The sequence below is a fragment of the Emys orbicularis genome, chromosome 4 (assembly GCF_028017835.1).
Source record: "Emys orbicularis isolate rEmyOrb1 chromosome 4, rEmyOrb1.hap1, whole genome shotgun sequence".
In the NCBI taxonomy this organism is placed as follows: Eukaryota; Metazoa; Chordata; order Testudines; family Emydidae; genus Emys; species Emys orbicularis.
The window spans coordinates 109582801-109599088 of NC_088686.1; the positions used below are offsets into that span (position 1 = coordinate 109582801).

The window sequence follows — 16288 nt, forward strand, 5'->3', positions numbered from 1 at the left end:
TTAACACTATTATAAATGCTGGAGGTGAAGCGAGGTTTGGGGTGGAGGCTGACAGCTCGCGACCCCCTAAGTAATAACCTTGTGACCCCGAGGAGTCCCAACCCCCAGTTTGAGAACCCCTGTGTTAAGTGCTACACGTTAAATGCCTGAAACAGATCTCTTTTGTGGTGTTGTCTTGGCATTACATCAGTTTCTACAATGTGAGAGTTAATTTTAAAAAAGCGAAAAAATAAAAAAGTCCTTATTTTTGCTGCCTTTTGGTAAAATTAAACTCATTTTAATGTGTGTGGGTTGTTTGGTTGGGTGAGAGTTTGTTTGGGTTTTTTTTTGTTCTACCTCTATACATATTTAATCTTAAAACTTTCCTATTGAAATAAATATGAGCTGGCATGTCACTGGAACCCCACACTCTGGGATCTGGACATCTGGAACTAAAGCAATTTGCTGAGCTAAATACAGGGGCGGGAGCTACATATACAGAACTGACTATAAATTCCAGACTTCAGGAAAAAGGTGACGGAACTGCTACCATTTTTCAGGAAAGAGGAGACTAACTTAGCTATAACAGATCTTTCCTGGCTGACCCCCACAATCTCTCTGGGAATGGCTCTGTAGCCCCATGCCCACCTAGAGTGAAGTGGCTGCTAGGGAATGATGGAGGACCTTGTTTCATCACGTCAAACTGGCAAGAGTGACTAGTGCTGAGTGAATAGAGGGCAAGGTTCAAAATCCAGGCCTCTTTTAGTGCCTGGGTTCCTCTGGGACGCAACTGGCTCGTTTGCAAACTGGAACATTCAGGAGGAAGGTTGTTTGTTTGTTTGTTTTCATTCAACGTTCTAAACAAAAATATTATTTGGTTATTAATTTTTTGGCAGTGAACAAATTATTTTTTGAAACAATTGTTTTTGTTTTCTTTTTTTCGAATAACCTTTCTGTGTGTGTGTGTGTGTGTGTGTGTGTGTGTGTGTGTGTGTGTGTGTGAGAGAGAGACGTTAACATACATTTTACAGACTTAAAAAGGGGACTTAAAAAAACCCACAAAGGCTCAACATCCTCATTCCTCCCCGCCCGCCCCGGTCCCTTGGAGGTCTAGTCAGTTTCCTGACTTCAATTAAAAAAAAGGCAATTATGGCACAAAAGAATGGAAATTAAATTAAAAAAAAATCAAATTTATAAATATTCTTCCACTGTACACATTTTCACAGCCCCACCCCATCCATTTTTATTCACATTTTCTTTTTTTAAATTCCCACCCCTATTTATTTTTAAAATCATAAAATATATTTTAATCTTTGTTCATATTTAAAAATATTTACAGTAAAAGACAAGTTCCTTCTATTAAGGTCATGAGGAGTCTGTACAAGGAGACGGAGGAGGGGGGTAGAGGTGAAAGTAGCTTCGCTCTGTGGCGGGAGATGGAGGGCAGCTTTCTTCTGCCGACATATACTGGCTGCGAGGCGTGGGGGGAGGGGGATAAGGGTCTGAGTCTGAATTTAGATCTATGTAGTATTTGTTGGCCTTCCACCGGCTTGTGGTGTAGTCGCTGTCGCACACATCTGTGCTGCATGGTGTCGTGGGCGGAGCTATCCCTCGTATAAGGTAGGGTCTGAAAAGTTAACAGCTCAGCGTTAGTAGTGTTCAAATTTCTTTTAAAAAAAAATTTTTCTTTAAAAAAAAAAACAAAAAAAACTTTTAAATGAATTTTAAATGTAGATGAAAGGTGCCGGAGTGAAGACCTCCAAAGCACAGGTGTTACAGATGGGATTTTCAAAGGAGCATAAGAGAATTAGGTGCCACAAACTAGAACCACTTTATCTTGTTTTGCACAGGGTGCTGAACTGCCGTCAGGTGATAGAGTCTATTTTGGCTGGATAATAACCAGCAACCTAGCAGTGAAAAGCTCTAGACCCGATTTCTAAAGCCCCAACCAATCACTCACATCATTTCTGAACAATGAAAACATTAACAGTTGCATTAGGACAAGAGCACAAGCAAATAAAGCGGATGTTTGATATAGTAACAAGAGTAACCACAGTCTGACGTGCCATTTAATCAAAGAGGAAAAAAACAACCCCTTTTTCTCCCTTAAAAGGTGAAGCTTTGAACAAGATTGGGTTTTTTCCTAGGCACAAAACCAAAGAGACCCCAACCTAAGAAAATGCCAAGCTTTCCGTCTGATCTGTACCTGTAAGATCTTGTTGTTGAAGGAATGTTTGATGAATAGAACATCTCGGTGTTATATAAGGAGCGATCAGTGGCTGGGGAAGGAGGTGGGTTCAAAATCTGTGGATGTTAAGAACAAATAAGGCAGAGGTTCAGTTTAATTCATTATGGAACAATACTTAGAAACAGAGAGAAAAACAGTATAAAAATATCTCCCATAGGTTGCTATTATCTCATCCTTAGTCTAGCCTCCTTCCTTGTTTTCACATGTAGCTTCATAAGGATTCATAGATTTTTTTTTTTTAAGGCCATAAGGGTTCACTGTGATCTTCTAGTCTAGGCATAGCACAGGCCACAGAATTTCAGCCACTGATTCCTGCAGCGGAGGGAATTACGGTTCCCTACCACGTAAGTGAGAGGTTAGGTGACTTGTCCAGTGTTACACAGGAAAGCTGTGGTGGAGCCAGGAACTGAACCCAGTTTTCCAGAGTCTCTACCTAGTGCCTTAATCACAAGAGCTTCCTTTATTTATGGTCATATAGACAGATCTCTTCCTTGTCAGACACTAATGGACCTGGAGCCTCCTCCATCCCCAGCTCTTATCCTGTCCCAATCAATGCTACATCCAGGAGCCTGAGTTCCTTTACTAGGACCAGTTCACTCCATGTTTTCCCAGTAACTTTTTTTACTACTATTTTTAAAATCACACCAGTTTGACAAGGTCAGCAATGCAAAGAAGCTATTAGCCATGAATGCTTAAAATCGCCCTCATCCTGCACCCAAAAAATGACTAATTAATTAATTGTTGGCAGCCCTTACAGCCCTTAAGAAAATAGCATTAATTATGCTTCAAGTTTAACACAAACATGCAGTGGAAATCCCCCCGCCTCCCCTCATTTTTTTTTAAATATTCCAGTCTATTCGTTTTTAGAGGAACAAAGTGAGCAGTAACACTTCATGTATTTCATGTTCTTTCTAGCACAGTTCAATTTAACAACAATACTAATGGGTACATCCTTGCCTCCCAGTGGAGTGACATGCATAAATCACTGATCAGTAAGATGGGAATGTGCCGCTAGGTATTCATTACCCTCTTCAATATACACCCAATCCCTCCTCCCCCGCTGTCAGTGGAAAGAGAAATGTGATCTTCAGCACCAATAAAACACAGATAAAATAATAACGCTTTGTGCCTTTCATCCAAGGATCTGAAAGTGATTTATAAATATCATGTTAAGCCTCCACACCCTTATAAAGAAGGTAAGGGATCACTTCAGTCACCACTAAAATACAGCTACTTCTGGGGTAAAAGGCAGCAGTTATTTAGCACTGCACCATAGGGAGATGAAGAATGATGTATCCACTGAAACGGCACATTTTATTTGAGCAGGAATTTGATTAACATCTGTATTCTTATTAAAAATGCCAAAGGAACTTTAATTATCACAAGTGGCCAGGACCTCAGTTTTATGCTGCATCTGAAAAACTGAACTTCCACCAGCACAGTGGTCTCAACATTGAGCTGGGGCATGTCATCAGTATTAACTCAGGGGGAAAGTACCACAACAACACTTCCACACTAACCCTACCAACAGTCTTGCATACATGTCCAGCAGGAAGGGAGAAAAGACACAGCCCTATGGAGCTCCACACAATTACATTTTAAGGGATGATGAGCGATTGCCCAAGAGTAACCTATGGGAACACTTAGCAAGAAAGGAACAGACACATCCAAGAGCAGCTCCATCCACTCCTATTAGAGTTATCAGCTGAGTCAACAACACTTCACAATTCATATTAAAGTCAGCAGATCTCACTGAGGTTAGCTTTAACACCTGTGGCCAGAACCTCAACTGGTGTAAATTGGCCTAGCCCCATTGACTTCAATGGAACTATGTTGATTTACACCAGATGAAGATCTGGCCCCTGATCTTTATCGATTGCCAGGAGAACATCCATCAACACCACTCGTGTGTCTGTGCAGTAGCCACAATAACTAGGAAGATGACCAGAGACAGCTAGAAGCTCAGAGTTGTCTTGCCACAGCCTTTCTCCATAATCTTAAACTAAAACTGGAGGATTAGCTATCAGATCATAACTGGCCAGAGCGTCAGGGTCAAGTGATGGTTTACTGAGTAAAGGCTGCACAACAGCTTCCTTAAGAGAATCTGGCATCTCACCTTCCCTAAGGGAGGCATTCAGTCTCCCTCAGCAATGAACCCTGTTGTTCCCCACAGGCCTTCACAAACGTGGGTCCGAAGGAGGTGATGTGTAAAAAGGACCCCCAGCACCTCAATACTTCAGTGCAGAGCACTGGCCTAGCTCAACCAGATATGACCTTACATTTATCCCCTCCGTGCTCATAAAACCAGGCATCTTGGCCCAAAGCCACTCCATTTTTTCCTCACTGCAACCGGAAATTTCCTCATGTCTGGAGGCACTTGAATCAGGTACCAAGTGAAGGCAGCTTGGATTAACTAAAATGGCCACAGCTCAAAACAAATCCGGACAATATTGTGGAGGCAAAGTACCTCTTGCTGGCCTCTCTTTGTGCTGCAGCATAATGCTTTTGTTGCGCAGTTAATCTGTCAGTGACTTCAGTGAACAGACTCACTAGCTATCTTCCTGCTGCTTCATAGAACGAATGAATGAAACCCAAACTTACACAGTGCGACTCTTTGGTCCCATTTAGTGGCTAGTGAACATAGAGGTTTATGAGTCTGCCACAGCCTCCAAGCTAATGTACCCGGTCCTTTAGCTCAAGCAGTAAAGGTTCAGATTTTATATCCAGAGAACCTGTGTTCTATCCCTGCAGATGACTCAACCAAGGACTATGTTACAAGTGGTGGCTTGCACTGGGGAGCTCAATTGTTGTGGACCTCTGTGTTAGTGGGAGGTCACAAAGAGCTGCACAATCTGCTATGATTGATGTCTTGTTTAGGTGGAGCTTGCATTGTGAATGGAGCTGAGCAGAGTAGTGTAGGAGAATACAACCACTTATTTTTTTTGTCCAGTCTGCCCCTGCTAGCTAGTGGCAATTTAAATGTTAGCACTGTTCAGTATATCGCTGCTGATCATTTTACCAGATGTGCCCAGCTACTCTGAAGTGACATGGAGAGATTGGGATCATCAGCAAAACTTAGAGCACACCACACTTCTTCCCCTCTCCACTCATTAGATCTCTGGTCATAACTCTCCATCCCCAGTGCTTCAAATATCAGACCTGTGTTTGAAGCTTATCTCTTTGGTGCTTTTTTATTGACCTCAATTAACACAGTGAAGGATAACAATGAAGTAGGAACAATTAGAGCCTGACTACACACAGGTTTTGTATTGCTCTAACTATATCTGTTTTGAAACTGATATATTTAAAGTGGTACAATCCCTGAAGTTAGAAGAATGAGCTATGCTAATATAAGCACCTTTACACTGATATAACTTTATCCACACTAGAGGTCTGTACCACTTCAACTGTATCGATTTCCAAACTGGTATAGTTACAGCGATATAAAACCTGTTTACAGACCACTTCTTAGGCTTCCTTGCTCATTTAGATTGACATATGTAAACTATTTACATTTTTAATCAGTAGGTGACACCCATGTATGCACTATTTATCTACTATAAAGTTGACCAGCAAATCCTGGTGGTTTTCCTGCCCCCACGAAAATTGAATTAAAAGGGCTGCTAAGTTGGAGTTCCAAATATCTTTACAGACTCTTGACTCACTCCTTTGTTGTCCTAGTGAGTGGGGAACCAGGAAAAGAAATCAAACCAAGCTTTTCTGTATTGCAGGATCCAATAGACAGTTCAGTTGTATTCACAATTTTCCCTCACCCATCTACCCCCTTAAAAATTAAGAAATAAGATTATTGTTACTGCTAGACACAAGAACAATACATACCGGCTTCCAAATTCTTTTCTGATTTATTATAACATATTAACTGTTTATATGTAAACATGTGTACACCCACCTCCCTTTACATACTAATTTGGCTCTCAACTGCAGTATGGACCATCTTAATCATTTTTGTCAAAGAACTTCTACTGCTTAGAGAGGCTGGCTCTGAAAGCTCATGTAAACAGAAGAATAAATGCATGTATTGCTTGCTCAGTGATGCTGAGAAGCAGCAAAACAACTGTACAACAAGATGCTGGTGCAAATAATTTCTGCATCCCTCTCCCATAAATCACCAATGCCCCTTCCTCATTGGGTTTTATCATGCATCTCTCCCTTTTCATTTCCTAACCTCTACAGGCTTATTTCCTCACTTATGGAAATTTGGTTTCGGGACTAAGAATCTCATTTTCTAACAGTAAATCATGTAAAATCCAGAACCAGACAGCTGAAAAACCACAAAATGTTTTAAGCTTCAGCAACATACAATGGTGCCACTTTGTTTTTCTGGTGCTTGCATTTAGTTTTCTGAATTAAAGTTAAACACTTTGGATAAACAATGAGCCAAGCTTAGTTTTTGAGTGTTTTCTTCCCCCGGCTGTGTTTTGTTTGTTTTCTCACTCCTGTGCATGCTTGATGCTTGATGCAGTGCCAAACGTCATCAGGTCAGTGACAGAGTTCAGCAGAGACAGAGGACTAGATATTTACAAGTACTCGGGATGTAAGAACACCCATACCCCCCCCCAAAAAAGAGCACAGGAATGTCCTGGAAGAGCATCTTTTTAATAACACAACATGGTAAAGACCACGAGCACGATGCAATGCTCACTGGAATAAATGGAAGCCATTCTATTGAATTCAGTGAGCACTGGATTGCCCCACTGCTAAATGACATCATCCAAGACCGTCTTTATTAGCATTTCTCTAGTAGCACAAGTTTTAATCTGTCAGTTTTTTGGACAGAAATGGGAGGCCCTTTATCTCCTGTTAGACACATTTTCAAGACTTACCTGTGGGTAGAAAGAGGCTTTAGTGCTAGATGAACTACTAGAAGAGGCTCCAGTAACATGGTTTCTGTCATACAGAGGGGCACCGCTACTTCCTCCCATGAGGCTCATGGAGCTAATCATAGACTTTCCACAAGAGATGCCTGCATGGAACCAGAACAAGACAGGGATACATGATTAGCCAACTACAATCTTATCTGCCATTGTAATAGAGAGCCAGATCCTCAGCTGATGTGAATCAATGTAGCTCCATTAGCCCTCATTGTCTGAGAAAGTAGTCTTGTTAATTTAAAGCTCATTACTTTCCTTATTAAGAACAAAATCTTTCTTCTGCTACCAGCCAAGAGTACAACTCCGTTTTACAGCTTCCTCCTCAAGTCTTCTTGCCAATGCATGGATTATTCGGTTTATGATCCTCTACTTACTTTGAAAGTCAAAGAATACGGCCATGTCACAATCCAAAGTCACAACTTTAAAGTAAATTAAATTAATGTATCACTCACTGTTGCATTGAGCCAGTGACTGACAGCAGCTGGACAATAAAGGAGTCTCCCCAAAGTTTTCTGTTTAAATTGTTTTTTGACCAAAAATTGGGTTTTTGACTAAATTTTTTTGCGAGAAGCATCTGCTTTCTACAGAAGATTTCAGTATTTCATGGAGAAAATAAAAGCTTGAAAACCAAAATATTTCCATTTCGGATATTTTGCCAAAAAAGCCACATTTTCGATGAAAAATGTTGACAAAAGCAATTTTTTTTTTTCAGTTTTGTCAACATTTTCCATGGAAAAAAATCCTATTTTCTGACCAGGTCTTGTCTCCATAAAAACTCAGAGGACTAGTTTCGTAATGGGTATATGGTACAATATAAGCCTCTTCGATGATCAGGGAAACATTTGGTTTAGAAGTTATTTTTGAAGGTTTTGCCACCCATGAAGTACTCATGGAAAACATGGTGTTTCATTCATAGAGATGCAGCCTACACAACTTACATTATTTTGACAATCAATCATATCAGGTGGCACGTATCCCTTTTGGAGCTGTCATGCTCTCACAGCCCATGCTGCCTTCTTCCTGCATAGTTCCAACATCTAGGGGCAGATTCTCCATTGGTATAAATTGTCACAGCACCACTGGCTTCAACGGAGCCGGGAATTGAGGTATGTCTTCACTAAAGAGTTAGCCCAGGTGATTAGCACCTGGGTCTGAACACTTGGGTTAGCCTATTCCAGGTATAAGCAGTCACACTGCAAAGCCATATCTAATTTACTGTGTCCTCATTGGGGCTGCATTCGCCTGTGTCTCTAGAGGGCTTCTAGGGGTGTACCCTGCGGTTCTATGTGCTGTCGTGAGCTGAATAGCTCTGCTATTCTTTCCCAGTGAATTGTGGAAGAACTTGTCTGTCCTTCTGGGCACCCAGGGCGATCGTGGGAAGGCACTGGAGGACTATCAGCACTCAAGTGATTTAGGCTGAGTCCTCACTGCAAAGTGGGTGGGTTATCAGTCTGAGTGACAGTGGCGCCTGAGCTCTAATTTACACCCCCAGCTGGTCCAGCTAGCCCTGGTTTAAGTACCATCAAACTTGGGTAAAAGAGTTGTGTGTGGGGATGGCAGAGGGGTTAGAGGCAATGCCCAAGAACATACCCATGATCTCCATAGTAACTATTAAGGGGAAGATTAAAAAAAAAATTTAGGCATCTCATGGAACTTTCAAAAGCACCCAGGTGTCTAACTTCCACTGAAAGAAACCTATCTGCATCTTTTGGCACCTAAAAACTTTTGCAAATGTGGCCCAATGGGCAGATAAGCACCAAAGTCCCACTGAAAGTCAATGGACGTTTGACATCTAACTTGCTTTGGTGCCTACAAAAACCAGCCCCACAGTTAGTATCCTGTGAAAATAAAATCCAGGTAACATAATAGTACTGATGAAATGCAGGATCCTTACCATCCTTACCAGTAAAAGTGCCATGCTGAGAACTCCCTGGAGCTATAAAATTAAGAGGGACATGAGGGGTTCCGCTGACATATTCATGCGGAAAAGGTCCATTGGGTCCAGCATAGCGCTGACACACCACTCGCTGGCAAACAAAATACATTCCTCCCATGACCAAAAGGGACAGTATGATACCAATGACAGGTCCAATAGCACTAACGTGGGGTTGAGGTTCATCTGAGGATGTGTTTTTTTCTGAAAAAAGGAAAAAAAATTCATTACATTGATGTATATGATGCTGCTCTGGAAAAACCTCCATACTTGCTCCTAAAACCCCAGGCCAAGGGGAACAAGATAGAATGATCATACAATCATTCACACAGTGCACTATGCAAATATTTACATTACATTCACACACACACACACGCACACACAGTGTCCCTCAGGCCTTCTACATTCTGAATTATTGAGCAAGATTTTACATCTCCTCTCCTCCACCTATAGTGGCTAGGGATCTTCCGACCTCACCTACACTTTGCCCTCTAATAATTTACTGGAAGCCACTTTTAACTAATTTTTAAAATTGTCTAGATTTCAAGCTGAAAGAGTCCCTTTAAAACATGAGACTTTTTCACTGTTGTAACAGCAATGATATAAACTTGTTCGGTTGGAAAAAAGTCAGCTGCCAGAAATAACTTCATACCATATTCATGATATCTATGGGGGAATTCAACCCTAACCCAACCTAAGGTCATGTTTGCTGTACAGCCATGCAAGCATTGAATCACACGTGAATCACTTTACTCATCTGAGTAGTCCCATGCAGGATCAGGTCCCTAATTTATAAAAGAAAAATCAGAGCAGACTGCAGCACAGATTAATATGGAGTACTGCACACTGGGCCTGAGGTCACTGCCATGTTAAAGATGAGAATGGCCAGAGAGCTGCACTGTAGAACTACACAGATCGGCCTAGATCCTTAGACCTATCAGTGGGCAACCTCGGACATAATAGAGGGAGCACACGAGAGACTTGTGTTATGTGATGGGAAGAAGAGTGTCCTGGTCCATGACTGGGAATCTTAGGGTATGTCTACACTGCAATGTAAGCCGCGAGTTAGTAGAACTCAAGTTATCCCACCTGGGCTTGTTAACCTAGGGCTTGAACAGCTACACTCCTTTGTAATTCTAGGTTAGGAATGGTTGAACCCTTGGTCCCACCCTGGGGCTCCAGAATCTACACTGCATTATGCGGGCCGGAGTCCAATCACCCAGACTTCCTAGCACCCTCCCAAAGTGTGGCCATTCTATCCCTTTGTTCATGGTGCAGCATGGGAAAACTTGACTGTCCAGAGGACAAAGAAACTCGGCCTGTGGTATTGTGGGATACTTTTGGTGGACGTCAGAGCACAAGTCCAGAGGGGCTGAGTCTACACTGCAAAGCAGTAGGGCTTGAACCCTGACTCCTGGCTTGACTCAGGCTAGGACCCTTCATCCCTGTCGGGTCCTGGATCCAAGCCCTGGGTTAGCGTGATGTGTGTGTATACGGAAGGGGGTGGAGGGGATTAGGCTTGAACCTGAATGTGAACCCTGGGCTTATATTGCAGTGTAGACATACAATTAGGCACTACAATAATACAAATAATAAACAATAACAATAATGCAGTTTATCTTCTGGTCTCTATTTTCATAGAAAGTTATCTGTGTCATTCCCATGTCAGTTTTAGCTGAAGAATCAAATCACAGTTGGAATAAAATGAGACCACTTATGTTGTAAACCAACACGTGCTCGTTTAGCCAAGAATACCTCCACATGTGCTATGCCTTCTGTTGAACTTATACAATAACATATCATGTTGAAATAAAATTATCATTAAAGGACAGGAAGAAAACCCATTCATTTATAGAGCTGTGAGAATTCTGCCCATCTTATTAACTGATGAACAGTTTAATTATTGAATAATGAATGGGACTGTTGATTGGCTATACACACATTGTTTTGATTTTTCAGTGGTTGAATGTATTATAACCATTAGTTTACTTTCCCTCCTAAAAACAAATAAATCCTTAGGATTTAAAATGTTCTTTTTTTTTTTACATTTTTAGAAAATAACTGTTCTCACTTCTATTCTGAGGAGAGAAAGAGTTTTTCTGTCACATTTGCATTTGTAAAAGTTTCTTTTTTACTCTTCAATGCAGTATAATGCCAAAGTGACAGCATCATATGTGTATTTTAATTACTTTGTTTGGTTATTGTTCATTTTTGTCATTGGCAGACGTTTTGGTTTTTAAAACATGGTGATAGCTCTTCTGAAATTTTGCCCAACATCCCAAAATATGTGACTTTCTGATTGAAATAGCCAACACACTAAAATGTATTAATCAGTATCATTAGCTTTCAGAGTTAACAGTGTGTTCTTGAGGCAACGGCGGGGCCCTGGGTCACGTCATTGAGTCAAAGACTTATGGCCGGCTCGGCAGAGGTGACGTAATCAGGAGCTGAATCGGCTCAGCAAACTCTGGTGTCTTTTTTAATGAAATGAAATCTGAAATCCTGCAGAATCTCTTAGGTGGCCATGAGGGAAACGCTAGCTCAGCGCACCAACAAGTACAGGCTGAATCAAACCCATTCAGCAATCTGATACAAATTCTTGCACTGGTTTATCATTTGTCCTATTCCATTTGGCAAATCAATGATTTTTTTATCCTTCCTGCGTTTTGAACGCAGCTGAGCATAACACAGCTATTCTGATTTAACAACTACTTCAGATTATATGATCAGCTCATCATGTCATGATAAAAGGATCTTCATGCCCCACTATCAACGACTGATGTCAACACAGCTCAGGGAATAACATGTTAGTGTAACCATTGCTGCAGAGGCAGTAGGTGAGGGAAGTGTACTTTTTCTCTCCCCGTGGTGTTTGTGTATTTTTAATTTCTTTGATGCAGCCAAAGTTAACCTACGAAAACTCAGCACAAACTTGGGGCCAGATCCTCAGCTTGTGCAAATCAGATTAGTACCACTGAAAACATTGGCGTTATCCCCAATGTACACCAGCGGAGGATCGATCCAGCCTTCAGAATTAGAGTTTGAACCATTCTACCTATCAGATGATAATTTTAAAGGGGCACTCAATTAGATTTGTTTTAAAATGGCCAATTAAAAAAAAATCCAGTTTCGATAAAGCATCCTTTGAACACTAAGTCCTGAATTTGTAAAAGATTTTTTTGTTGTTGTTCCCCCAATGGACATTTTTCATCAAGCAAGAAACTAACTGAGGATCTGATTGCAGGATCAGGGCCTTGTGTATGCATCCTTGCACTTGCATGGAGACCAACTGTGGCTGTGCAGATTTAATTGCTGGATCAGGGCCTAACTGAGTGCAGAAAAGAAAGAAAACTGGCTATACATAAGATGCTGCCAAATGCACAAAAAAACCTTTTTACTATTATTAAGAAAGAGGAATTGGGTGAGGACTGCAGGAGGGTTAAGGAGGCTAGAGAAAAAGGGACAATTGGGGAACAGGAGAATACTCATCCTGAAGTCTCCAGGGTATGAGTTTCCAAATGAATTCATCTTCTATTGCTCTTCTCCTCTCCTAGGCCAACCACCTTTCCTGCTCCCACTTTCTTTTCTCCCCTAATGAGGCTTCTCCTACATTCCCAGCCTTCTCCTGCCCCTGCTCCTATTGTGCTTTTGAAGAGCTCCCTCTCATATGGGTCGAAAGCCCCCTGAGCCCAGCTCATCCTTCCAATGCTGCCCCCTGCTCTCACCTGTTCAACAAGACCCGGTTGCTAATGAAACATGCCTCCCACTGCTGGTTCCCAGCATGAGGAAGGGTGGGTCAGGAACCAACCAGAAAGAGATGGGATGTGTAGGATAATGCAAGCTAGGGGAGGAAGAAGCGAGGTACCCCAACCTGGCTCCTTCTCCCAATCACCCCTCTCCCACCTGGCACAACACCCCTTATCAGCTTCCTCTCATACTTGAGAAACTTGCCGATCCCCAACATATTAAATACCCGGCAATTAGCCAGCACCCTAAGCCTGACATTCTTAGATGATCTGTAGCATTCGCTATATAAACTCGGTGACTGATTTTGTTTGTTCATATGAGATTCCGAGAAGAGCGGTGTTTACGCTTCTATCCCACAGCAGCACTGCAGAGCGAGGAGCTGCAACCATTCAATTAAAACAGCCCCCTTTGTAGCTGAAAGTGGCTGTCCTTACTCCTCCCCGCTATTCAAAAGCTTCATGAGCTGTATGCCCAGGCATGGAAGGTGGGGGTGGGATGGGAAAAGCGGGGGCAGTTTTGGGCAGAACAGAATGGAATTTGCATTATGCCTTCCGTGCTTCTCAAAGCATTTGACAAAATAATGGGTCAACAGCAACTAAGGGCAAAATGGAGTAGTCATTATAGGCTCAGCCATAACTCAGATACAGCTTTGGTCATGAGAACTTCCGATTACATTTCAGCCAGGAAATCAAGGTCTCTCCTATGCTCTCTTGTCCTATCTTCACGGTACCTTGCTGGGGCCCTGGTCACAACATAGTCATCTCTTGACATAATTAGAGCTTGATCTTGTAATGCAGATGGGGCTAAGTCTTGTTTTAACTGTGTTCCTGAACTGTGCAGCAGCCCTATGAATTCCAAGGCTACCAGTGAGTTGTAATCAGGCCACCAACAGGGCAGGTGTTACAGTATAGACAGGACTGAGTTTAGCAGCAAGCTAGAGCTTGGTCTATCCCCCTAAACTCAGGGCCAGCCATAGAAGTAACAGTCAATATACACACTTCAAACCGGGGCAGGAATGTAATTCCTGCATGAATGCAGACAGCTTTAATCTCAAGGAAAGACCTCTCACCACACATGAGTTCATCGGAACCATCGATGCAATCTGGAAAGGAGTCACATTGCTGTTTTATGAGGATGCACTGGCCACTGGCACATCGAAACTGATTTGGGAGACAGATTGCTGCAAGGGAAAAAATAACCATTTAGTTAGCACACAAAACCTTAATGTAAATCAAATTATAACCTGCTCTGTGAAGTAACTGAACATCTCACGAAACCCAGACGTAACGCATACAGCACTTGCTGTGTACACTAAACTTTATCCACCTGGAAACTGAATATCTGCGTCACTGTCTAGTACTTAGGAGAAAATTGGTCAGCAAGACACACAGTTTAGACAGTGTGTAATTCTGGCACGTACGAGCAATTATACAGCTGAAGTACACAAGTGTTGATTAACTTGAAAAAAAATTCCCCCCACAAAACAGAATATGCCATTAAGGCAACAGAATGGAGAGGAAATCTATTTCAGATCCTGACAATCCAAGGTCTTAGTCAAATTAGCCCTGTGCGTTTGTTTCCTGTGTTTGCTTTGGATTTCAAATAGACTGTATTTATTTTCCCTAAGGCTTACAAGTAGCTGATCAGATAACTTATGCAGTTATGGAAATGTATACTTTGAGGCATAGTAAAGGGGGTGGGGAGAGATGAAGAGGGAGAGAAGGGCAGAATCAACACGTGTTTTAAGCTTTTCATAACGTATTTTTGCGTTTTTGGTTTCAGAGTAAAAAGAAAGGTCTTTACATCATGGATGGCTGTTTGTTAGAGCCAGGCACTCAGGACAATAAATCTTACTATTGCAGTCTGCTTCGTCGGATTTATCTTGGCAGTCAATTTCTCCATTACACCGCAAGCGGGCATCAATACATTGTCCTTTCTCACACTGAAACTGGGCTGCTAAGCATATAGGACAGCTATCTTCATCACTCCGGTCATCACATTCTGGAAATCCATCACATCGCCATGCCATTGGGATACAGTCTATCTCCCCAGTCGCACAGGTAAACTGATCTGGGGAACAAGTTGGAGGTTCTGGAGAAAAGAAAAACCACGCATACTCATTTTAGTCCTGATAAAAAGATTATATATAAAAAAGTGAAAGAGACTTTTCACAGATGGAAAACTTGTTACATCCATGCTGAAATTCCTCTGTGAAAATGGCAAGTTTTCATCAAGAGATAATTTACAGTTTTGCCCAGGAAATAAATGTTTCCCAATTTGTAACAAAAAACTGTGTATGCTGACAGAAGAGGCATGGTCTAGTTGTCTGAGAACTGGACTGGTGGCATGGAACTCTGAATAAGTAACCTTGTGTTAGCAACTTCTTTTTCAAAGAGATTTTCACATGGATTTCATATAAACGAATACTCACGAAATATCAGTTTCCACTTGCAAAGCACAAACTGCTAGCTTCACACAACTCTAATCCCTAAATTACATTATCCTAGGATATTTCTGATCATGGTTTAGTATAATCTTTATAACAAAACTGGCATTCTGGCTGAACCAGTCACTAATTTACCTAAATCAAATGTAACCCATGCTTACTCAGTATGTCTCTCTGTCCTTGTCTAGTGGCTAGTCTGTGTATAGATGTTTATGAGTCTGCTACAACGGTTTAAGCTAAGGAATCTGGTGTTTCTTTGGCTTGGGCACTAGAGGCTCATGCTCTGTCATCCAGAGGTCCTGGGAGCAATCTCCACCACTGCTGCCCCATCCAGCAGCATCGCATTAAACATCAGTGACTGGGTTAAGAACCAGCTGCCAGCTGTCAAAGGCACTTAAACATATATGACAACAGAACAGCAAAGCCACTCCCTTTTGAATAATAATAATTAGCTCTCATATAGTACTTTTCAACTTTAGATCTCAAATGCTTTACAAAGGAGGTTAATATCATTATCCCCATTTTACAGATGGGGAAACTGAGGCATAGAGAGGTGATGTGACTTGCTCAAGGTCACCCAACAGGTCAGTGGCAGAGCTGGAGATTGAAAAGACGGTTACCTTTCGTAACTGTTGTTCTTTGAGACGTGTTGCTCATGTCCATTCCATTGTAGGGGTGTGTGCTCGCCACATGCACCAGTGCAGGAGGCTTTTCCTTCAATAGTATCCATAGAGGACCGGCTCTGGAGCCCTCTGGAATGGCGCAGGAGGGCGGGTCATGGGATGGACATAAGCAACACATCTCGAAGAGCAACAGTTACAAAAGGTAACCGTCTTTTCTTCTTTGACTGCTTGCTCATGTCCATTCCACTGTAGATGACTCACAAGCAGTACCACCAGAGGAGGGTAAGGAGTTCATGGATGTGTCAATTGCATCACAGCTCTGCCAAAGCCACGGTCATCTCTGGCCTGCTGAGTGATGGTGTAATGTGTCGTGAACGTGTGTACCGAAGACCCAGCAAATGTTGCGGCCCTGCAAATGTT

General features: G+C 42.0%; 1 protein-coding gene across 3 annotated transcripts in view; it reads right to left on the bottom strand.

The window, feature by feature from the left end:
- Positions 1–1344: 1344 nt before the first annotated feature.
- LRP5 (LDL receptor related protein 5) overlaps positions 1345–16288 on the bottom strand; it is a 206345-nt gene continuing 191401 nt past the window's right edge. Inside the window, exons 17-22 of one of the 3 annotated variants that reach the window (XM_065402655.1) lie at positions 14654–14890; positions 13869–13979; positions 9014–9256; positions 7072–7211; positions 2186–2283; positions 1345–1606 (exon numbers count right to left, since the gene is read on the bottom strand). In XM_065402655.1, the coding sequence (XP_065258727.1) occupies positions 1345–1606; positions 2186–2283; positions 7072–7211; positions 9014–9256; positions 13869–13979; positions 14654–14890 (1091 nt within the window). The remainder of the gene's footprint in view (positions 1607–2185; positions 2284–7071; positions 7212–9013; positions 9257–13868; positions 13980–14653; positions 14891–16288) is intronic. The other 2 variants (XM_065402657.1, XM_065402656.1) reach the window with 2 other exon arrangements.